The 24,698-nt window shown below is 36.9% G+C and overlaps 1 protein-coding gene across 8 annotated transcripts in view; it reads left to right on the top strand.

The window, feature by feature from the left end:
• ptprsa (protein tyrosine phosphatase receptor type Sa) overlaps nt 1–24,698 on the top strand; it is a 239,569-nt gene that overhangs the window by 150,822 nt on the left and 64,049 nt on the right. For 7 of the 8 annotated variants that reach the window (XM_055054714.1, XM_055054740.1, XM_055054749.1 and 4 more), the window contains 5 exons: nt 8,189–8,299; nt 17,894–18,163; nt 18,304–18,885; nt 19,058–19,194; nt 19,295–19,439. In XM_055054714.1, coding sequence (XP_054910689.1) covers nt 8,189–8,299; nt 17,894–18,163; nt 18,304–18,885; nt 19,058–19,194; nt 19,295–19,439 — 1,245 coding nt within the window. Of the gene's footprint in view, nt 1–8,188; nt 8,300–8,336; nt 11,006–17,893; nt 18,164–18,303; nt 18,886–19,057; nt 19,195–19,294; nt 19,440–24,698 lie in introns of those variants that run through there. The other variant, XM_055054759.1, reaches the window with a different exon arrangement.

Below are 24,698 nucleotides of genomic sequence, written 5' to 3' on the forward strand. Positions count from 1 at the left end.
AAATAAAAGAACGGAATAAACATATTTTAACTGAATCATAAATGAACATAACCACCTCTAATCCAACCAAAGTTACTAAATATGAGAGGCAAAAAAAGAAAATCTAATTTTTATTGTAATAACATTATGCCATTCGTGTTTGTCTACCATGTTTTCTGTAAGCTTAGACCAGTGTGTTTCAGTCTCATGTCTCATCTCATTGTTTATGTATTAGTCTTACATGTGTGTTCTGTGTTTTCCTTTTGTCTTCTTTTCTTCACTAACATGAACCTACTGAGAAATGTGACATTAGAATATAGTAGTTTTGTACCTCAACAGTTAAATATTTTGAGCAAAGACATAACTGTAAATGAGCAGAAATTAAAAGCTTGGAGTCGGTGGCCAACACTTTCATGGATGTTGATAAGACCAGACTATGTTCTGCTGGAAACTGTTTCAGACTTCAGTAACCTCATTTCTTCCCTCTTCTTGTCTGCTTTGATCTTTCCGTTCACCACCACGTCATATATGTAAATGCACCTCCCTCGTACTTTGAGATATGTCAGGGGAAAAAACTGGCATAAATTACTTTTGATTTAATTCCCTCCATTCTGCTCTACAGCAGCTTGTACCTACAAACCTAAAGGGGGGGGGATTTCTGGGTGCACTGGCTGCCTTCTGAGAATTGGCAACATCCACAGTTTTCTAACCAAGCAAAAAGCAGCTTTGATAACGGCGGAGGATGAACGAAAAGATATAAAAGAAAGACCACAGTGACATAGATGTAAAGGCGCTCTACTCCTGTGAATTACACAAAATCACTGCACAATAAATTCTTCATTTCCCCTCATTATTATTTTCATTTCCCCCGACAATTTAACTTTCACTTGTAATTATCCATCAGGTGTTATTGCTCAAACATATTCTTCCCTGGTGACTCAATGTGATTTCAGTGTGTTTGTTGAAAAATGCCTTTGTTCCACAGCCTGAACAGGTAAGTGAATTTCTCAGTTTGACAGGATTGGCCATGTATTTGAAAGGATGGAATAAATGTTTTGGTTTACAGTTTTGTTACAGCCAAAGAAATTATTTATATATTTTTTTCAATGCAGCTCTTTTTGAAGTTAAAGTCATGCATTCCTAATCATACATTAACATCATGAGGTTTTAGCCATCTTTTAAAGCCTTTATTCATTAAAGATATAACCAAACTCCCTCTTCATCTCTTTGTTTGATTAAGAAAAGCTCATAAATCACATTGCAGTGAACAAAAGCTAACATTATTCATGAACTTTGTATTTGCATAATTAGATAAGCAGCCTTGGGCTTCTTTCCCCCACTGCATTACTCTTTGCCTAGGCTGACTTGCCTTCAGGAATGTGTGGCCTATATCAAAATAGACAAGACTACATATCGCATACAGGCACAGACTATTTTGTGATGGGGTACACCGGAATTTGAAAAGGTTTGGTTGAAAAAAAAATCACTAAATGTTTTGTTCATTTGTGGCATGTTTTAACCCATAAAGGAAAAGAGAAAGTGCTGAAATAACGAGAGTTTTCCCCAGCAGTATGTTGCACAGAGTAACTCTGCTCATCTATGACATCTCCATATCAACAACAAAGGAAAAGTTGGTTGCTTTTAAAAAAATAGACTCTAATAAAACATGATCATTTTTTGATAACCAAGAAAGTCCAACACATTGCTGTTGTACAGTTAGCACACTACATTCAGTTGAGTCACAATTAAAAAGTTATTGAAAATGACCCAAACTTTCTTAATTAGTTACTTTGTTTCTATCATAGTGAGGCAATTGTATTCTCACCCACAGCTAGGTAGCTGAAAGAAGGCTTCTACACATTACACTGCTCACAAGAAAGCCAAATTGGCACAAGCGGTACAATGTGACTGGAAAATACATAATATCCCTCTTTTTAATCATGCTATGCTTCTTTATTTAAAGTAATTGCATAAGTACTTTGGTGATCATACCAGCCTATTCTAACAGCATGTTTTTCCTGATCATTGTGTGTTTAGAGGGTGGTAAAATCCAGCACCATTACCAAGTCTTTTTACATCACTTTCATATACAAAAATAATTTGGATTTCAAAAGTAGAATTTATTTCACTTTGATACGGAACCATGCAGGTGCTGGCCTTGAAGTGTGAGACAGGTGTAAAAGGCAGCTTAACTTCCTACCTGCGTCATTACTGATTCCATAGAAGCGTTAAAAACCAACAGATGGGCTCTGACAACAATGGCATCACACGTGGAGCCCCATGCTGCTGCGGTCGCAGCGCAGTGACCTTGTGGTGGTGACAGAGTATTGCCGGAGTGACAGCAAGGGCGTGGACGTAGGAGCGAGACAGAGGGAGTATAGCAAGTTCAGACGTGGCTGCCATGTAGTGACACTGGCTGTCTTCAGTCATGCAGCTATTAAAACCAAGAATATGCAGCTGAATTTTGCTACCTCTGAGATGTCATTCATTGTGGTCAATGAATCATGTGCAGCACTGTTACTTTGTATGAATTTTATTTGAAGTAGCTTTCTTACAAATTGTGAAGCCTACTACCTAGGTAACATTTGTGTAGCCAGCTACAATTCTTAAACATAAAGCATAAATATCTTTTTAAACGTTTTTCCCCCTTTTCATATCAGAAAACTAAAGCTTTCAATATTTTGTTTTAAGTATCCCACAGTTGTCTCTAAACTTAAGTGGGTATAATTCATGTACTTCAAAGGTTATTATCTTTGTGTCCACCAACTCAGTAAGCTGCTAATTTGGAGCTCTAATTGGACTATAGTAAAGCATTAGTGAGCAGTGCTTGAATGAGGAGAAATGAGGGACTAATGAGAGCTGCAAACTGCAAAAAGCAAAATAAAATGAAAAGAGCAGCATGCCACCAGCAGGTCTGAGCGGGATGCAGAAGGAGCAAGAGGGAGGGAAAGAAAGACTAAGGCTTGGCCAGCCATTTTGTAGATCGCCTAAACAAATCAATCAAGGTCCGCTGGAGCACACTAATTGAATTACACAAATGGGACTGAGGGTGGAGGACTAGGAGTTGAGAGGGATGCACACATGGTAAAACTGCTATAACACAGCATGCGGGGTGGGCAGATCACAGCTTCAGGGACTTTTGGGAATTAATCATCCATGCCGACCCCTCCTCACTTTTCTTTTACTCCCATTTCTGTCATTCTGTGTTTGTGTGCTTTTCTGTCACTTCAACTCTTCCCTCCACCACTTTTCACTGTTATTCTCTTTCTGTGTTTTTCTCTTGTCATTTTCTTGTTGTCAAGCATTTTATTTTTTGTCTTTTACAAAAGGGATATAAACCTTTAAAATCACGTTAAAACAGGATCTTCCTGCAAGAATGTTTAAAAGCAAGAAGACGTTCCCTAAGGACAAAATCATCCATGTCGACCCCTGGCCAGCATTTTAAATAAAAAAAGTCTGAAAATAATTTTCAAAAAAAATGTTGGGCCATGACCAGGCAGTTTCCTTTATCAAACCCTTGACACCTCACTGCTCATCAGATGAACCTGCACAGTCTTGTTAAATAGGGCAGCTGTCGTGGCTGAGACAACTGTTGTAGACTCTGTGCCCATTACAGCCTTTTTCATTGAATGGATGAAGACAGTGAACATGCTGCGAGACAGCCATGAGTGGGTAGCAGTGGAGGATGAAAGATGGAAGTGTTTGGTTATTATTCTGACTGAATTGAAGAGTAACTGGAAGATGAGGTTATCATTTTGTCTCACTTATAGCCTGTTTACGTTGGATAAAAAAAATAATAAATTACAGTGCATCAGTAAATTAAAAAAAAAAGTTTCAGTGTTCTCTAGTCTGACCTTGAATATAACTTGGCTAGTTTTTTTTTTGGGTTATTTTTCATCATTGTAAGGGAGTAAATGGACTTTATCACATCAATCCCCACTATTCCTTTCCATCAGCAGTCATGTCTATTTTATTTTAGCTTTGAGTATCATTGCAGAAAAATGCCTCATACAATATTTAGTACATTTTATTATAAAGTTTCTTCCAAAAGTATTCATACGCCTTAAAGTTTTCCATCTTTTTTTTTAAAGTTTTCCATCTTTTTTCCATCTTCAACTCCATGCAGAAAGAACCCAGGCCGGGACTTGAATGCACACAACAGTGCAACCCTAATACATCACCCTATATATTTTACTGTGGTTACAGGGTTTGATACAAACTCCTGAAGTGGCTCAAAGACATAATATTGCTGTCAATGTCGACCTCTCCAAGTTGATCGTGAAACATAAGGAATTTAATCTGAGAGGGAGTGTGGACTGTGAAATATCACATATGCTTGCCATAAATTTAATATCTCTATTTTTTAAAATATTGAAAACCATGTCCTTCCATGTTACAAGTCTACACTACTTATTATATGTAACTGCAAAAAATAGTTTTGTTGTTTTTTCATGTCAAAAACTCAAGGTGTATACTTTTTTTGACAAGGCACTGTTTAAGATGCATACATATTTGCATTTATAAATAGATTGGAATTTTAATTATCCAAGTAAATCAAAGTTGTCCAACTATGTATTTACGTTTTCTCCAGGGATGTTATTCATATTTATTCATATTCTCAGTTTTTTTTTCTTCAGTTGAAGTCAGAATCGAATGATGTCATACAATAACTAGAATTGTTATTCAAAACATGTTTTTTCCAAGCAAACTATCCGTACCAGCTGTTTTTGTTATCGCTCCTAAAATTAAGCAAGCCCAAATTGTTTGTAGCAGTTATGACCACTGATGTTTATAATAAGACTTAAAAGCTGCAGGGGAAAAAAGGGCTAACATCCCATCCAGCTGCTTGGTGGACTCACTCAATAAGCACAGTAACGGCCATTTTTTGAGGAAAAAAAGCAGTTTGCCACCAAACAAGTCTTTATCTGTAAACACTCATGGTGCGAGCAGATTCAGTGTGTGGCTTTATTTGTTGCATTCATAGAAGATAATTTTTGCTATTTACTTCATTCCTTATGTTTCCGTCTTTTCTTGATAAAAGAAGAAAAGAAAAAAATGTCCCTGGCCACAGGCGCTCTGGTGAGCCACGGGCTGGCGGAGGACGCAGAGTGCAATTATGCAAAACACACAGAGTGCAGTCACTTAAAGCAAGAGAGACAGACAAAAGGAAATGATAGTAAGAAAAAAACCCTGGTGTTCCTGGAGCTTCAGGATATGAAGGGAGATCTGTTTCATTCTACTTCTTAGAAGACAGTTGGTATTGAATGCAGTTTAACTGGGTATTTTGTTTTAATTGCAAGATGTAATAATCACATTTGAGTTATTAAAATTAATCAATTTTACTTTTGGGGAACAGAACAGTTCTCCAAAAGTTAATGTGGCAGAAATATAGACTCACCAGTCACTTTTACCTGTTTGCAATTGGTTATGGACACAAATTGCGATAGACTGCAATGAGTCACTGTTAAAGAAAATCGCAGTGACTCAGTGCATTGAGATATCTACATGTGCCAACATCTACACTGAGAATTTTTTTCACAACTAATTTTCAGGTTTTTAGAGAATGGTCCAAAAAACAGGCAAAATTCAGTAACCTTATCAACTGGTTGACTAAAAGTGCCTTGTAGATGTCAGAGGAGAATGAGCAGACACGTTTATGTGAAACCTGGCTGTTTGAACCATTAGTACCCGCCTGAACATCACTGAATGGCTGCTGATCATACCCTTTATGATCAAGTCAAAATTGGCCTAATATCTGAGAAATCCAAGCAAGATGTACCAGATAAAGAGGCAAGCGTGTGTGTATAGCTTAAAACTAACTGGTAGCATTCACCACTAAGAAAAAAAATATAAAATAAAATATATATATATGATTTTATTTATAATTTACTTTAAGTGAAAGAAAATTTTCATGCAGTCTTCAAATCCTTATTTTGAAATATTACCTAGAATCTGTACAAAAAACAGTAAGAACTTGGAAACACAGATTGTACCACCAGCTGCTAAATCCTCCTTTCGCAGAAGACTGAGTGCAAATAAAACTGCCAAGGTATCCTCAAAGACATAGTTCTTTCTCTTTCTCGCTCCTACTTTACTCATTAGCTGTTGGCTGTTGTATTTTGCTAGGTTGTTTTGAGATTTTTTTTTATTTTTTACCGTTATATATTATTTGTGCTTTTCTTTTAAGCAGCCACATCATTATCAGCCAGCTGAAGCTTTAACAAAAATGATATACATAGAGCTGTGCTTTTTGATTTAACAAAAGATGAGTTCAGACAAAATATTTAGAATTCAGCTGGAGGAAGCCTGTCTGACAAGCTGCTGGCAGAGGTTTCTGGATCTGTCCACCTGGAGTTGAACTTCATACGTTTCTCACTCTGTGGTCTCAGCTTCTGAGCACATTCCAATCCACCTGCCACCACACTGGCATTTGCTGTTCCAAGTGCACATCAAACAGATCAAAGTCAGATGCTCACATAAAGCCAGAGCAAAAGAAAAAAAAAAAAACTGTACCACCTGCACTCTGCAGGCAGATTTCTTTTTTCATTTGGTTCTCGAGATACATGCCAGGAACAGAGACCTCTGAGTGATAAGGTGATCTGAGCAGTAAAGCAAAATGAAGAGAAAGTAAAAGAAAACCAAAAAATGAAACACTATCAATTGTTGTACCTTCAGGTCTGTTCTCCTTTTAAATTGGTAAATATATTTGCTCACACCTCAAGGTCTAAAATACTCTTTTCTCTATTAGGCGGCGAACGGACTGAAAGCGTGACTAATCTTTATAATTAACCAGGATCGATTGTCTAATTTGTGGATGAGGTGAAACGTGTTATTTGAACACTGTTTCAGAGTGGTGGCCTTGTACAACATTGTGTTCACTTGCAGATGTGATGGAGAGCGTTATAGTATATTACAAAGCTTTCGGGGCAGCTGCTGGCATATTGATGCTTCTTGGCTAAACGTTAACGAGCGATGGTGGTGTTGTGTTTGTCAGAGAATCCCAGGCTACAATCTGTCTGCTGAGCCAGCCAGAGGCCCTAATGATATCATCAGGAAGTGCCGTCAACAACACTCTAACGAGGAATGATTCTGGTGTTTCACCTCCCTCTTTTGTTCCCTGCTACCTTTTCCCATGTTGCAGATGAGCGCTGAGGTTGTCTTGACTTCCACACAAGCTGTTAACTCCAACCAAAAATATCTTTTGAGATAAAACATAAACAGTGACCAAATGAGTAAAGAGTAGACCGAGTTGTAGTGTGCCTCTCAAATACACTTGTACTCCTTGAGGTTTTGAGTTGGTAAGTTAGTCAGAGTTGCTTGTATGATGGATGGAGCTAAAATCAAGTTAATTCCAGAAGAAGAAATGTTAAGGACTGCAAAAGACTAGAGACCAGGACTGAAGGTCATGTTCCTGCAAGACAAGCCTAAACTTGAAGGCAGAGTCACAACAGAATGTTGAGATCAAATGATATTGCAGTTTTAGAATAACTCAGTGAAAGTCTGAACCTAAATTCAACTGAATATATGTAGCAAAATGTGAAATCCAAAAACAACAAAAAATCTATTCATTCATTTGAACTGAACTTACTTTTCAAAGGAGTGGGAAGGTGGGAAAACATTTCACTCATTAAATTTGCAAAGTGGGACGAGACATACCCTGAAAACCCCTTCGCAAAAAAGAAAAAGGAAAAAAAGAAAAAAAAAACTGTCATAGTGTGGCATGGATCTGTATTCAACCCCCTGGGGCCATAATTACTTAAAATTATAGATTAAGATCAATTAGTTTCTTCTGCAGATAATTACTTAACTTACAAGGTTACCTTTATACTTTTCTTCTTTACATTTCATAACAATTTTTTTTATATATATATATATTTTTTTTTACTTTGTAGCTCCTTTTTGCTAAAGATTTAAACATTGCTGCAAATCCAAAATGACTGATTCAGTTCAGATTTTGATTTATTTAGCTTTTGTCAACAAATGACTGACTGATGCTGGAATGCAGCTGAGTTAGCCATGCTAGCCTGTGTCAGCGTTGCTGCAGAGAGAGACTGTTTTTGAAATGACCGTGTGAAATTTAAGTGATCCCCGGTGGTTTGATTTGTTTGTGTTAGATAGACCAATCATATGTTTTCTGCTTTCTTTCTCTCTTTTCTCCATGTTTCTCCCCCTTCCCACCTTTTCTTTGTCGGATGTTCTCTTTCCCCAGGTGCCCTGCAGATTGAGAACAGTGAGGAGTTGGACCAGGGGAAGTACGAGTGCGTGGCGTCTAATGAGGAAGGCGTACGCTACTCGTCCCCCGCTAATCTTTATGTGCGAGGTAGGGAACAACCAGACTGCTGAGCCAGGCAAAAAAAAAAAAAAAAAAGTGACAAGAAATAAATAAATAAAATATACTTTGTCTAAATAAAATGTCTTCACCATACAGCTCATCTTGAGCGTAAAGTACTATAATTGGTTCCATTAAACTCCATTTTAATCTACAAGTGTATGCACAAGATGTTTTGCAAAATTAATATCAAAAGAATTTAAATCTTCTACCATTTATATCAATGCCTTCCCGTAATTGTTTTAATGTACTGAAACTTCCAAATGTAAATCTATAATTGACCAACTAATGTTCTTCTCTGTTATGATGCTCCATTTTGTCTTTCAATGCCCTCCCCTACTCACTCGGAAGGAAATGTATAGTCCAACAAGCCGTATGTCTTCACATTATCAGTTGCCAAAGACCTTTGACCTGTTAACTGTGTGCCCAATCAAATGTTTCCCCACTACATCTCAAGTTGACACCTAAAAACACACTGAAAATATATATTTTTGGTTTTGTTATTTTTGTTTTTTCATTTGATGAGTGTTTTACAGGTAACGGAGCACAACGGTAAGTGTTGATTTTGATTGATTGGCTAGGTAATGTTGCCCACCAATCAAAATCATTCACCCCTTCTTGCCTTTTCCAGTTTTGGGGGAGGAAAACAAAAGTATTTGTGTTATAACAAAGTGAAAAAGCACTGTATTTTACACACAGCTCATTTGTCAAATTGACCATAAATTCTACACTTCCTGTATTTTTTCCTCATGCTGAACTAGAGCATAAACTTAGAGGGTTTCCCAGTTTTTCTTTTGTGTACTATCTTTAAAGGCCTTTACAGTTTGTACTTATTTTGGTAAGAATGTTCCTGCAAAATGAAGATATACATATATATAACAAAAAACAATTCAGAGGGAACAGTTTCATCGGAAACAGACTATAAAGACAAAAGCCTGTCCTCAACCACTAATGCTAAATGACAATGAATCCCTGTTGAGGGAGCTTTAATAAATTGAAGCAGATGCATTTTCAGCATGTATTATTAATATTGTGCATATTAAATAAAGATGCCTCGGTATCTACTCGGTTTGTTCCCTCTGCTGTGTACCAAATAACTTTGTTCCCAATAAATAATTCACTACTCCAACATTATAAAATGGGTCGGGGAGCTGCTTTTTCATTATTATTGCTATCATCAGACTCAGTGAAATAGAAGCGTGGAGAGGAGAAATTCTACTACAGGGAGCTGAAGGTAAAAAGAAAATGGTTGTTCAAGACTATCAGCATTTATCTAGCAGAGGCACGAGCTGATACAAATGTGATTCAGCAAGCAGTGTCAATTAGCAGTCTGCAGTGGTGGTCCTTGCATGATCACTGCCGCAACAGATTATTTTAGGTGAGCAAAGAGCGTTATGCTATATTTTTGAGAATACAAAAGACACTCCCCTTCTCTCTTTTTGTTTTCATGAAATTGAAATTATTGTAAAGCATTTGTCATCAGACTACTAAAGCAGTCCTTCAGTTAAATACTAAATAACAATCTCAAACAGAGTTCAAACATCATCATTTGTGAGCCTCTTTCTGTTGAGATATTTTCTACATCCTCCTTGACTGGCCACCACAACAGAAAACCAGTTCAGGCCTCCCATTAACTGTATCGTGCCCTGATAGTAAACCCCATCTCAAAGCCCTCCACGCCCACTAGCTAGTCGTCTTTTTTTTTCACCCAAATGTTCTCAACAGAAATCATTAACATCTACGTAAAAAATAATTTTTAACATTTTGCAACTATTTTACATTAAATCATACACACATTCCTTGAAATAAATACACATCCGATATTATCACAAACACTGGCTCCATGAGCATGCTTTTAAAAAAGTACTCTAGATTCATAATTACTCCAGTGCATTCACACTATGTAACACACCTGTTCCTTATGCTGTGATGGTGTCAGCCTTTGTTTGTTTTCAGTTAACTTTTGTCAATCAATTCTGATACTTGATGTTGACTATGTTTTGTTCACGAAGCAAAATGCACTTGAGATTAGCAGCTGTGTGGAAGGATAATTGTAAGGACGAGAGAGAAACCCTGAAAATGAGCCATGTGGGTACTGAAGCAAATGAGACTCCTTCCCAAACATCAACCATAATGACAGTGTTTGCTGATTGGCTTCGTAGAATAATATTTTTCTTACCAGCCTTGAACTGCAGCTGCTAATTTCCCCCCGAATTGTCTTTTTTAAATTTATTTGTTTTTTTCAATCTCTCATTTGTTTTTGTTTTCTTTATTTTCTCTTTATTTCATTTCCTTCTCTAACTAAATAAAATGTGGCCACCCTCATGAGCCTCTCATTGTGGCCATAAGAAGCTTGTGAAATTTTGAATTATGAGTATGGTACGCTTGAATTGACTCCAGTGGCGCCCCAATCCTTTTTCCTTAGCAGGCAGCAGAGCGACCACTGGGGTGAATCTGATTGTTTTGGTTCAAAGTTTATTTAAAGGGGAGGGCAGGCAAGTGTGCTTTGAAGACGGGTGTCACTGATGACAGGGACAGGGGTAAGGGGGAAAAAAAAGAAGGAAAGGGACATGTAGCTGCAGCTAAACACCTTGAGGTGGCTTTTTTTACTCTCTCTGTGTTTCCCCTATTTTTCTCTTCTCCTCATGTCATTGTGTTCTGCATCAACCCCTTTACATCCCTCAGAGCTTCGAGAAGGTTGGTGTGTTTTTTCTTTTTTACTTTTTTTAACCCACATTTGAAAAGAAAAATCAACATGTTTGACAAATTTTAGCTGTTATTTACCTTTTGCAGAGCTCGATTATATACTAAATCTGAAAAAAAAAAACAACAACAAACAGTTAAACCACACTGCTAAATAATTTTAAAAGACCATATTTTTTTTATTTCCAAATAAAAGATGAAATCAAACCCCGATTAGGTCGGGTCTTGTTTATTTAATTTTATGTTTGCATTGTGGGGCCTTTTCACGTTTTGCATCCTTTGGTATTGCTTCTGCACCTAAAAGCTTTAGTTGCATGTGTTGTTATGGAAACCCAGCACATGAAAATAGCAGCACCTGTTGCATGATGGGAGAATGTAACTGCGCTTGCATGCCTGTCCAAAAACCCCTTCGGCCCCAATGTTTTTTTCTTCTTCTTCTTTTTGCATTCTCTGTGTTTTGTTTTGTTTTTTCCTGTCTTTCTTGGGTTTTCCAAAACTATTTTTTGTTCCTGACAACCCTATTTTTAGCTTCTTTTGTTTTAGTACATTTTTGAGTTGTGATGACGATGTTGTGTGTGTGTGGTTTTTTTATGATTCTGTTTCTGTTTTTTTGTTTTTGTTTACTATGTCATTTTTTGTAGTTCATTAATTTGTTTAAAAAAAAATTGTTCCTTTTTCAACCTGATATTGCTCGGCTTCTTGATACTCGGAGTGCAACTGCAAATGCCGAATGAAATTATAAATGTGTATGCAGCCAGTGTTCCTGTCATCTGCTTTGGAGTGATCCATTACCAAAAAGATTAGACCTGATTGGGTTGCATGTTGATTTTAGGGAGCCATTAAGAGATGCCATTTGCAATATTGTGCAAATCAATAACAATAAAATGACCTCAGAATTGCATTTAGTGCAGCCAAACAAGCAGAAGATGCATATATACATATTTGTATTTTTTAGTTGATGTGATTCGTTTCTGTTGATTGGCAGCTGCCATTCTCATTGTCAATACAAATAATTACACTTTAATCAGTTATATTGTTATTTGTATTATTTTTTTAAGTTCATGTAAGTAAACAGTATTTTTAACATGCACATTGTAGATCTTAAACATCAGAAAAATGATCAAAATCCATAAGGGATTGATGCAAACAGATTAGATTTCTACTGATTACTCAGTTGCTGTAGTGAGTTGACTTATTACATTTTCAACTCAACTTGTCTGAGTATATAATATACCATTTTTGGAAAGGAAATAAGAGTTTTAGCTATTGACACTGTCTTTTTTTAAACTTTTCTTTGAAAACTAGTTGATGAATCAAGATAAATTAGCCCTCATTAACACAAGGCAGCTGCTGTATGAAGGCTTACTTTCCATAAATTTGACTGAGGATACCAAAGTAAATTATGTAAGATTTGCTAAACTGGACCTCAAAGGTATGTTTAAATTGAATATTTTCATATGGCATATTTTGATGATTTTTTTTTTTCAACACAATCTAGTTGTAGAATTCTAAACCCAGTTCAACAAAGAAACACTGATGCAGAAAGACTGTGCTGTTATGCATGTGCATGCTCTCCCTTCTACTATGATATTTGCTTGTTTGTGAAAATGCTTGCATGTCCTGCTCTGCATCCGTATGTAATGTTGGGAAAGAAAGCTAGATTACACCTTATGTTCTCACTGGCCAAAGCAAATTCTAGCCATCTCTATTAGATGTTTGCCTTACACAGCCCAAAAAATTCTCATTTGCATTGAAGTGCCTGTATTCACCACACAAAACATACGGCCCATTACCTTCTTCACTAATAAACTCACTAATTAACTTACTAACTAGCTTGGCATGCACTGGAATTATCATAGACATGGGGGAATGTTCTTGCAGTATAGCTTCGCTGCTTGTCATGTACCTGTAAGACAACAGCAATAGTTAACACTCTGAAATCCCTTTTTATTATTAGATACCCATGCCGTGATTCCTGTTAGTTTCCTTTAGGTAATAATTTCCATTTTGATGAGCCACCCATAGGGAGAGTTTAGCAGTGGTGCAGCAAAGAAATGTTAATACAGGCCAACCCCTGCAGCTTAAATGTAAATGCTGTAGGACTCACCCTGCAAGTGTGACTAAAGGATCTTCATACTGTGCCTGTGTCCTCAGGCAGTAAGAGGGTGTAATCTCAGCTTCAAGGTGACACTAAAGGCTGCACATTATTTTGGCTTCCCCCTTCATTTTGGGGCAACAAAATCTGCCTCACAAAAATAGCCAATAATGTCCACCTTCTGACCTCTGTTTTTCAACACAAATCCCTCCACAACACCTCCCACTTAGTTAGTGCAATACTCTGGCATTCTCTCTCGACTGCTTCTCACCTCGTCCAGTGTATGGCTTCTTGTCTTTCTCTCCACATTGGGGCTTGAAATAAGACTACATATTGTTATTGGGCCACATAAAATGTGGATGTTTGTTTTCTTTTTTCTCAATTCCAAATGGGCCGGCTGGCTCTGGTCTCTGTGAATGAGGAGCGTGTCCATGCAATTGGGATTCTTTCTTTATTATTTTTTGTTGGAATGGCGGTGCATTTTAAAGGTATTAAAAGTGAGAGTTTTATTTGCACATTAAATAACAGACTGCATATTGATGTAAAGTTCAGCTGAGCATGTACTCGTAACTTTCAAAACTTTTAAAAGATGGTGACTCATTAACATGAGCCAGCGAGGAAATTTTACATTTAAAAGTAAATTTGCATTTAAAATCTAATGATGGATAATGATGTGCAAAGTATATTATATAGTTGGGCTTTTAATTAGGGACCTTAACAAAACAAAACAAAAAGTTTTATCAGATGATTTTTTATCTATAGTTTCTAAAAACATCCTTAAGAACACTGTTGTTTCAAGAAATGTGTTTTTCCACACAAACACACCAAACGACAGCCCTGTATGTGGCACTGTAATGGGCCCAAGAATATACATCAAAAACAGATACATTTATGTGGTTGAGATTAGAGGCTGGATTACATTGTTTTGAAAGGAAAATTATATTCTGGTTGCTTATCAAAAAGACAGTTAGATATTTGAGTTGTTGGGTTTTTTTCTTCACTTTTAAACAGACAATATAGCTTTGTGATTCCTAAAATGCCTTTTCTTTATTTGTTCTAAAAGCGAAAATATTAAAACGACTTAATTATGTAATAGTAGTTTTCACACCATTCTTATTTCTATGACACCTTAGTGTTCTAGTAAATGCATTGTTTTACATTACTATAGAAGTAGACTCTCGTTCCATTTGTCCTCGTGTTGGGTTTAAAAATTGCATATGACTCTTCTTTGTTTTGTTTCTTTGTACCAGAATGTCCTTAAATAAAATAATAAATAAAAAAATAAAAAAGCTTAAACCGGTTTTAAATTTTAACTTGTCAGATTCTTCAATTGCTAAAGTTATTAGCTGATTTAGGATGAGTTTCCACATAGCTCTTGACATTATAGTTTCTTAAAGGGGACTAGAGATATCTTCCTGTGGGGAAACCTCATTCACTTAACCATTTCAGCTCCCGGTCCATTGGCTGATCTGAGCCCCAGGGAGAGAAGATCACCCTGAGATAAACTTTGATTGAATGTTTCCCCAAAACACTCATGTTTGACATGTTCAGTTACCACAGACATTTTGAATTGGAAGATAAATTCCTGAGACAAATAGAATCTTAAAAACATCTAATAGTATTGATGCAAACCTCTCTGTGAACACAGCTGCACTCTGGTACTGTCTATGCTGTTCGAATGTAGTTCTATTTGTGGATTTGTTCAATTTTGTTTGTTTCCTTTCATTTGATTTTATTTTGTGAGTCTGTGTGTCTCGAGCAATGCTATAATCAGTCTTAAATGGCATGCTTGGATGGGCTTGAGTGACAATTTTTTGGATTGTTTTGGTTCTCTGGTGTTCGCCCAAGTGTATGAGGGTGCACCGTTCTATGTCACTCATGCCATAGCCACACCCATGCATGTCTGTGTGAGGAATGGGCTGCCGTATCACTTTTATTGGTTAGTTAGGTATGCTTTATCAAATTATAATGCAGAGAATTATTTTTTTCCACCCTTAAGGGGTTGATTTTCTGCCTTTTCTTGTCAGAAATAATGAAAATATCTCAACCAAATACATAGTTTTGGCTAGCAACTTTTTTTTTTTTGGAAAACAGTATTTTTGAGGATTTGCAAGTGTCCATTTTTCTTGGTGCATTTTTACTGCATGTCATTTTTCATAGCACAAACCAGCCTTTTTCAAAGGTCAGCTATGAACTTTTTGCCCTCAAGGTCAGGTCATGTTACATCCAGAGTAACAAAGTAATTGACATTAGGAGTGGATAGAACAGAGAATGCATATAGAGTAGATTAGAGACATTTCAAAACCCCAACACCAGCCGTGTTCCCCATTTGAGTGTCCCTCACTCTGTAATTGAAAGTATCCATCAGTGTTTTATACTGATTTTACATGTACAAATCAGCTAAAAGAAACTCCCTCTGAGTTTGTTTATATAATAATTCTGCCTTAGTTTTGTGGATAAATTAGCTTTTCCCATGCAACGATCATATGAATCCCATTTGGATCGACACGGTTTGTTTTTAAATCTGATTTTACTTTAAGGGCCCCTTTCAGTTTTTCCTTCAATCACTCCCATTGCCCTGTTTTGTCCTTCCTTATGCCCACCTGTCCTAAACATTTAACTTCCACTTGTACACAAAAGCAATGTTTAAGGTGGTGGTGAAGGAACATGTACCTGATTCTTGATTTTAAGCCCCAGTGTGTGAGATCTCCAAACCAACTTTGAGCCATGATCTTTTCTTGTTCTTTTTTATTTATAATCAGTTACTTATTCTATCCCCCACTTATATCCTCCTTCTCCTTCTCCCCCCTTTTCTGACAACCCGATCCCTTCCTTTCCCTTGTTGCGTATTGTACAGTATGTCTGCGTGTCAATCCATTTGCCTTTGTCTTGTTCGTTGTCTTGCTGCTTGAGTCTGTTTTTTTTATTTCTGCCTTGCGTCTTGTCTCTCTTCCTTTGTTTTCTGCGTCTCTAAAGTCATTTTTCACATATGTTTCATTATGTTGTCTTCTGTGTCTTCACTACTTTCCTTCTCTCCTTTGACCTTTGCATCTCAACAAACATTTTGACATTGAATCTAAATATTTTATTTATTTTAGTCTGCTGTGTATTTGTAAAATCTTGACTTTCCTGCACATAGCTTTCCTATGATTTTCCACTCAAATATGTAAAATGGTTGAAGAAAACATTAGGGTAACTGCAAATTCCTCCATGTCACCAAATGTTAAATGCTTGCTGAGATGCCTCTCTGTTTCTTTTTTGCAGAATCATGCTCTTTCACTCTATTGCTCTTGCATACTGTACACACGCACATCCATGCCTATGCCAATGCAAAAAGTATATGCATCTATACAGATACAAACACACACACAGTACACTATACCTGTCACATCCTTCGTCTGAATCTCAAGTTTATTATCCTCCCTCTTCAATCCAGTCCCTTTCCATAACTTTAGAGGTTCTACCTGTCTTCCTCTCGTTGACGGTATTCATTTCTCTTTTCCTCCATCTCTCCTTACTATTCTCCGAACTTCTATTCACTCTTGATCCAGTTCTGTTTCTTTACTCCTACACTGTGTAGTAGTTAGCTTCCTACCTTCAATGGCTACAGCTCTTTTTTTCTGTGTACTCCTAGGCACACACCTTGTTCCTTGATACTTATTTTGTGTTACCGGGACTGCGATGTGACAATGTGCCATCATCACATTTTGTCACATTAGCTGAAGAAAAGCAAAGTTTACACAGCAGTAAAACGGGTTACTCCCTGTCCCCCCTTTACCCTTCCTCCACCCCTTCCTCCTCTATTTCTTTCTCTGTCACTCCTTACTGCACTGTTCTTTCTCCTTCTATACTTTCCTCAAAAGTTATTTCTTCTATCTTGTGCTATTTTTCCTCTCCAATCGTCTTTTGTCTGGGCATGCTAGCGACCCTTCAGTTATATTCCTCAATGCATTTTATCTCAAGTTTTATATCTACTTTTGTTATCATTTACTCCTTGATTTACCTCGATCTATTTATGCATGCTGTCTGTGAAACTGATAGCTGCATCTATCAATGGAACCGTGTCAGATCTTAATAAGGCTTTGTCCAGTGGATCTACCCTAAACCACAAAAATCTGATTAAAGTTTCTCATCTTTAAGATGATCTGAAAGTAGAGCAAGGTGTTAAGTGCAAATGTGTGCTAGAATTTGGTTAGACCTTCCAGAGATGGTCAATAGTTCAGTAACCTTACACTTCCTGTGCTGTGGGAGAAGCCTTCAACGGCCTACTTCCTGTTTGGCATGTGTGTCTGAGAGGACAGGAAGTTCCAGGTTGCCCGGTCGGGCTTATGTGATAGAATTATCACATGGCCTTTACTACTACATTACTCTTCTACTTTGCGATCAGGTAGTGCCTCAGTTGTCCACGTGTTAGTAGTTCAGCCCCCAAAGATGAGAAACTCGTAATAGATTTTTGTGTCTTTAATTGTGCTGTGATGGGTCAAATATTGGTCATTGGAACCTTGTTGCTATGAATCGTTGCTTAACTGTTAATCTATATTGTTGTTGAAGCATTTCTATTAGTTTAGTTCTTTGCCATTATTTGTTATTTTTTATGTTTTCAAAAGTCTAGTTTTATTTAATTTTTTGTTTGAGTTCACATTTACCATGTTGAACCTTTTGTGTCACATGTATACCTGAGAAGGATCCATTTTCATCTGCCTCTCTTGTTACCTCTCCTTTTTCTCTCCTTTTTGACTCCTTGCCCTCTTTTGTCATCCTTTCTCCTTCCTCATGCCTTCTCGCAGTCCGGCGGGTACCTCCTCGCTTCTCCATTCTTCCAGAAAGTAAAGAAATAATGCCAGGTGGCAGTGTGAACATAACTTGCGTGGCAGTGGGATCGCCCATGCCTTATGTCAAGTGGATGCTGAACGCTGAGGACTTAACGCCAGACGACGAGATGCCAGTTGGCAGAAATGTTCTTGAACTGAGCAGTGTCCGTGAGTCAGCCAACTACACCTGTGTGGCCATGAGCAGCCTTGGCATCATTGAAGCCGTTGCACAGATCACCGTAAAATGTAAGAGATGACTATTTTTGAAGGCTCTATGACATTCATAGAACATTTCGCTTCCAGTTGAAAAAAAACTATCTCGAGCTTTGTTTTTTTGTTCAGACTTATTAATATCTTCTCTTTTTTCTTCTGTGTTGCCACAACAGCTCTCCCTAAGCCTCCAGGTACCCCTGTGGTTACCGAAACCACAGCCACTAGTGTGACCATTACGTGGGACTCGGGAAACCCAGATCCAGTGACATACTACATCATACAGTATAGAGCCAGATCCCCAGACAGCAAGTATGAAACAGTGGATAGCATCACCACTACACGTTACAGCATTGGTGGCCTCTACCCAAACACAGAGTATGAAATACGTGTCTCAGCGGTGAACTCAATTGGACAAGGTCCACCCAGTGAGCCAGTTGAAACTCGAACTGGTGAGCAAGCTCCCGCCAGTCCACCAAGAAACATTAAGGCCCAAATTCTTCCTCAAAATACCATGATGGTGCAGTGGGAGGAACCTGAGGAGCCAAATGGGCAGATCAAGGGATACAGAGTTTACTACACTATGGATGATTCGCAGCCCATGAGCCTCTGGCAAATCCATAATGTCCAGGACAGTCTCATCACCACCATTCAGAGCCTAGTTCCTCAAGAAACATACACAATCAAAGTCCTTGCATTCACATCTGTTGGTGATGGACCTTTTTCAGCCCCAATTCAGGTCAAAGTATTACAGGGAGGTAAGGATATGAAAAATTACTAAGAATGTAATAGTGCTGTTGGAGCTGTTGGAACTAGATTCTCTTAATAAAATGGTGTAGAAGCCAACATACTGGTCATCCAGATTTAACCCTTTCAAATTGTATTGTCTGGACTGTGAATTATTGCAATATCCTCTGGTGTTGTGTCCAGTTCCAGGTCAACCATCCAAATTCCAAGTCGGTGCTGTGTCAGACACTAGCATTGAGCTGACCTGGGAACCTGCATATGAGAAAGAAGGAATTATAAATTATGAACTTCGTTATAAGGAAGGCGATTCCGACACCCAGGTAAGTGTTCTGATTTTCTGTCACTACAAAAGCTCTAAAAGTTTATTTCAACAATTGTTTTTTAGTTCACCATTTTAAACTGTTGTATTTGGATTGACAGATGAAGAAAACATTTGGACCCACAAAATCATATGTTGTGGAAAGTCTTCGTCCCAATACAAAGTACCGCTTCTCCCTGGCGGCCGTCTCTAACAAAGGCATTGGGGCATTCACAAATGAAATTTCTGAGAGGACCTTACAAGCCAGTATGTAGCCTTTTATTGATATTCTCCTGTTTTTGTTTCAGGTTTGCTAACAAAAGAAACTCCTCTTACAAAACTAAAATATGATCTTATTTGCTTTATGGACAGAAACAAAAGTGATTTTGATTTGTTGGTTCTTTTTCCTGCTCTTTTGACTGAAGCTTGCAATTTTTTCTCTAACATCACTGGCCTTCTAGCCAGTTATGTGTTTAACAGTGACTTAATTTGAAACTTACTGAGGCTACTTATTTGTGGTTTAAAATGTCTACTGGGAACAAATGTATATTTTCATACATTTTACAAATGTATGAAATGTAATTTGAAATTTTTAAAAACTCTGTCAGGCTTGTATTATTCTAATAAATGTTTACTTTATGAACTACTGCAGTTGAAGAGGCTAAGGGGAACTTTTAAATAGCAATTTGTCCACAGGAATTTTACTCAGAAACGAGGGTTTTTTTAGACAGATTTGTTTTTCTCAACACTTTCATTTCAAACACTCAAGCAAGATATTGCTTAACTTTAAATTTTATATGTATATATTGTAAATGTATATATATATATATATATATATATATATATATATATATATATATATATATATATATATATATATAGTGTGTGTGGTGGTTTTAGCAAACACCAAAATAATTGTTTACAAATAATAAAACATTAGAGGGGAGGTGTTCCCTATGGGTGTTTGTTATATATAAAATTGGTAGAACAGCCAAAGTTAAAATTACTTCATTTTGCTTTAAATTTGGCACTATGTGCCTGGAAATATAAAATACCCATGTTAATGAAAATGGCACTGATGACACAATTCTTTGTTCAACAGCCATTTATAATAAAATCAAATAAAGAATTAAGATTGTATTTTTTGCTGCTGTTGGCACTCTGTAATCCATTCAGAATGGGAAAAGGGAAAATGTTTTGTTCAAGTACAGCTATGATTAGCATTCCATGCAGTATTTTCCTCCTTTCGTTTTTTATGGTACTTCAACCAATTCCTCCACCCTGAAACCCCAAGTTAGTGATTTTTTACACCTCAGTGCATTTAATTTGTCTGATCTTCCTCTTTTCATAGGGCTCTTCCAAACTTCTAAAGTTCCAGGTTGCAATAATCCTCTATCTCATTGGAAAAATAAAATTAAAAACTTGGTTTGGTTAATCACTTGTTAGTCAAAATGCCTCTCTAGTTCACAAGCTTACTTTATTTGCCTTTTTTTTTTCACTGCGCAAATGTATGTGTACTCAGCCATGGATAACATAAGATGTTGTGGATGGATAATTTCAGTAGTTCTTTTCTTTAATGTATTTTCTTTCACTTTTGTTGATGTTTTCCTTTCCTTTGTAGACAGCAAGTGCACATTCCACATGACACAAAAAATGCTAGTTCTCCTGAAAAACCACCAAGGCTCTCATATGAACTGTACACATATTTGAGACTTAAATCTTGTTGTTGGAAAAAAAAATAGAGCATTATTTATTCTAGCAATTTCTGATTGAGGCAAGTAATGTGACGATGGAGTACTGATGGATGTAATGACCTTTAAAAACACAATTTTGTCTTCTGCATATCATAGACATAGATCTTTAATTATATTTTGAGTGGCAGGTGCTTTCATCAAAATAAAAATAATTGGAGAATAGCTACTTGTAGTGAAATAATGTAGCAAAAAAGACAAAAGGCAGCATTTTAAAGCATCGATGCAAAATGAGGATGTAAATTTAGACAAAGTTAACTAGGAAAGTTGATATAAGATTCCTTTGACCTACATGTGTCAAACTCGAGGCACAACTCGAGGACTACTCTGGCCTGTCAGAGCTTCTTATGTGGCCCTCTAGACCCATGGGGGTCTAGAAGGCCACATAAATAGAGCAACTGTTTGCTTACATATTATTTTATTAATCAAATTAAAATAGCTTTTATTTTTATACAATCAAATTGCATCAGTTCCTCAAGTCTTTTTGCTATGGCAAATTCACACTAAATCAGCAGACTCCCTACACGTTTTTGCACTAATGCATAATCCTGAGTATTTAAAAACATATTAAAGTGATGCTACCTCACACTGCAGTATGTTTTACATCTACTACACTTCTGGCCCACCTTTAATTGATGGTAGTTTGTCATTGATATAGCAAGTATCAAAAAGTCAGATTTCTCAAGTACGAATATTGCAAAAATGTCTTTCAAATATTTCTAAATTAGCTCCTCAAAATCATTGATTTCAATTGCAAAAAATTACAAAAACATTCAGAAAATCCTCAAGCAGCTGGTCAGTGTGAATGTTACTTAATTTTAAGAAGTGCCTTATTGAATGCAGACACAGCTATTTATTAATGTTAATGTTAATGGTTTTCACCAATACATTCTGGCACAACCAGCCCTTTAAGAATATTCATAAACTTGATGTGGCACAAACTGAAAATTGAGTTTAATACCGATGCTCTACCAATGAATCATCAACACACTATGAACACTTGAATGAAAACAGTTTAATTTAATAAACAATAGTACAGTAATAAATCTTAATAACTGCTGTTGAAGTAATAAGGTATTTAATTAACTCTGCTGAGGTTTAAACGGTACACTCAGCACACTATTTTTGTTTATTCACAGATGGAAATGAACATGAAATTCCTCATTGCTAATATTATTTATACATTTAAGACTGTCAAATTGTAATTTAATCAAACACATATCAGAAAAAAATGTATTGTTTATGAATGGTTGCATTGTTTTACTACACTGGCAGTATTTTTGATGTATTTTGAGAGAGTTAATCAGAGTACCTTCAGCAGTGACATAGGAGAGCATTGGTGGTGGGAGCCTACTTTGTATAACACATTTTCTGTTCCTACCAGTGCAACTTGTTGGCTGTGCCTCGACATGTGAGCGTGGGGGCTTTGGAACAACCACTTCACAGTTCTTTTTGTTCCTGCACAGAAAGTGCAGTGTTACTGCCAAGAACTCCACTTGCATGTGACACTCACTACTGCCCACTCGGGGTGCTGTTGAGCAGCTGTTGCTGAACTGATGAACTTTGACTCCTCTGCATGAAAAGCCACATATCTCCATCCCCATTTCTGTCTTGGCATTTCTTGAGTACAGTGTGCGTATCCCCATCTGTCAAAGTGTTTGTTTGTGATATTCTTGCCTGTTTTTGCATTTGCAAACTGCAAGCAGAATTGAATACACCCTTCCTCCTTTTCCTCTTTCTTTGTCACCCTCTTCCAGTCTAGCCCCTCTCTTTGTCACATGTTAACTTGTGGTTTGTAACTGAAACTGTTCTTGCAATGCCTCGACATCATTTTGCTCACTAAAATCCCTCTTCCTTTTTGGTTTAATTATTTATTTTTCTATTTATTTATTGGTAAACAGAGTTATATCCATTTATTTAATTATCTCTATTCACGGGGGTCTTAATTTTGAAATACTATTTATTTGATGTATCTCTTTGTATCTTCTAGTTGCATTTTCATTTCTGTTTGGCTCTTGTATGAACACAAGTCCACCGCAGGTTTGAATAACTTCAACAATAGCTAACGCGCACTTACTTGATTGGGCTTTTGAACAAACATGACAGGACATAAGTACAACTTATAAAATGTAGGACTCTTCATTTTCTTTCTTTTTATTGTCCTGTGCTCGTTGGTCTCCCTCAACAGTGGTGGCACAGTTCGCCCACAAAAATAATAGAAAATGCAGACACATTATCTTACCTTTATTTTCTATAGCTTGGTCATAACACTAAAACAAGCACCCTTGATTGCTTTTTTTATCCATTCTATTGACATCATTTTATCCAGGGCCTCACCGATGTTTAATGACTTGTTTTAAGCCGTTTTTCTGAACATTGAAGATTAATTGTAAAGTTGCTGCAGTCACTTACACCCACTGGTTATTCAGCACTAAGTCAAAAACTAAGTCGGGCAAATGCAATGTTTATTGTTGAAAATTACTTGATCTTTTGGACGCTCAAAGGTAAGTCATTGTGTGGTTTAGAGATTCAGTGTGCCGTGTGGAGCCAGCTAAGATGGGGTTTATGTTTTTCCCAGATCCAAGATATAAAATAGAACAGAACTAACTTATGACCAGAGCTTTTTCCTTCTTTACAGCTGTATTTTTCAGTTCATATTAACAGTTCTCAAAATGTCTCAAATACACCTCCTTTTTAGAGAGAATAAAAAATTACTGTTCTTGAACAATTTAGACAAGTCAGTCCTTCTTGATTGTTGGTGCTCAGTAACTCTAGATGGTAATTAATTTGCTTACATTTACCCTGAAAATATTGATACCCACTAAGTACGATCAATGGTACTTGTGCCACGTTCGAGAAATCTTTTTTTTTTTTTCATTTGGTAGTTTCACACTCACACATTAAACATTTGAAAAGATTTTTTTTTTTTTTACCAAAAGCCATCCTTCACATACATGCGAAAGTAGGACTGAAGCTTATCAAGTTCTACCTTTTTATAACTATGTTTCTTGATTTAAATAATCAGTTGGATATGAAACTTAATGACATCTGATGGAAGAATTGCTGGAATAAATCCCTGAAAACTAAAAACTTATCAAGAACACAAAAACTATTGAAAATTTGCACATAAAGTCGTTATTCCTTCCCAAACATGACCTCCAGCATCTGGCACACTGAATCACTATTCTACAAAGTTGAAAGACAGACAGAAAATATGATATTTCAGATGTGTTTCCTTTATTTTCTATGCAGAACCTGTTTATAAAACATTGAAGGTTATGCTCAGTCCAAATAGCATTACCTGAGGCTTGTAATGGGAGCTTTGATGAGCAAAAAATACATAAGAATTCTGGAATTTGTCTGCACTCTCCCTACTTCAATGAGGCTGATGCAAAATTATTTTCACTTTTCAAAATTGTAGCAGGTTTTTATATAAGCAAGACGCTCTCTCTTACAATGGCTCCCATTCAGAAGCAAGACCTCACTTGGTATGCTACCATTGTCAGACCAGGTTGTTACGAGTTTATGAGACAGTTCAGACATGGCAAAAAGAGGGTCCACAACCAGAAAGCTTGCAGGGTGATGTTTCCAACTGTTGCCTGTTTTAAAACATGCTGAGGATACTTGAGATAGACCCTGGAGTGGTTGTTGAGGGGCTGCAGGGCTCCCACATGGCAGATAAGAATCCCATTTCATAGAGTCAGAATTAATTTCATGCTCTGCGATGAGCTCTGAGCCAAGGCCTTGGATTGTCAGGCTTTGTTACACATTTAGA

The sequence above is a fragment of the Poeciliopsis prolifica genome, unplaced genomic scaffold (assembly GCF_027474105.1).
Source record: "Poeciliopsis prolifica strain line A6 unplaced genomic scaffold, Auburn_PproV2 SCAFFOLD002, whole genome shotgun sequence".
NCBI classification, from domain to species: Eukaryota; Metazoa; Chordata; class Actinopteri; order Cyprinodontiformes; family Poeciliidae; genus Poeciliopsis; species Poeciliopsis prolifica.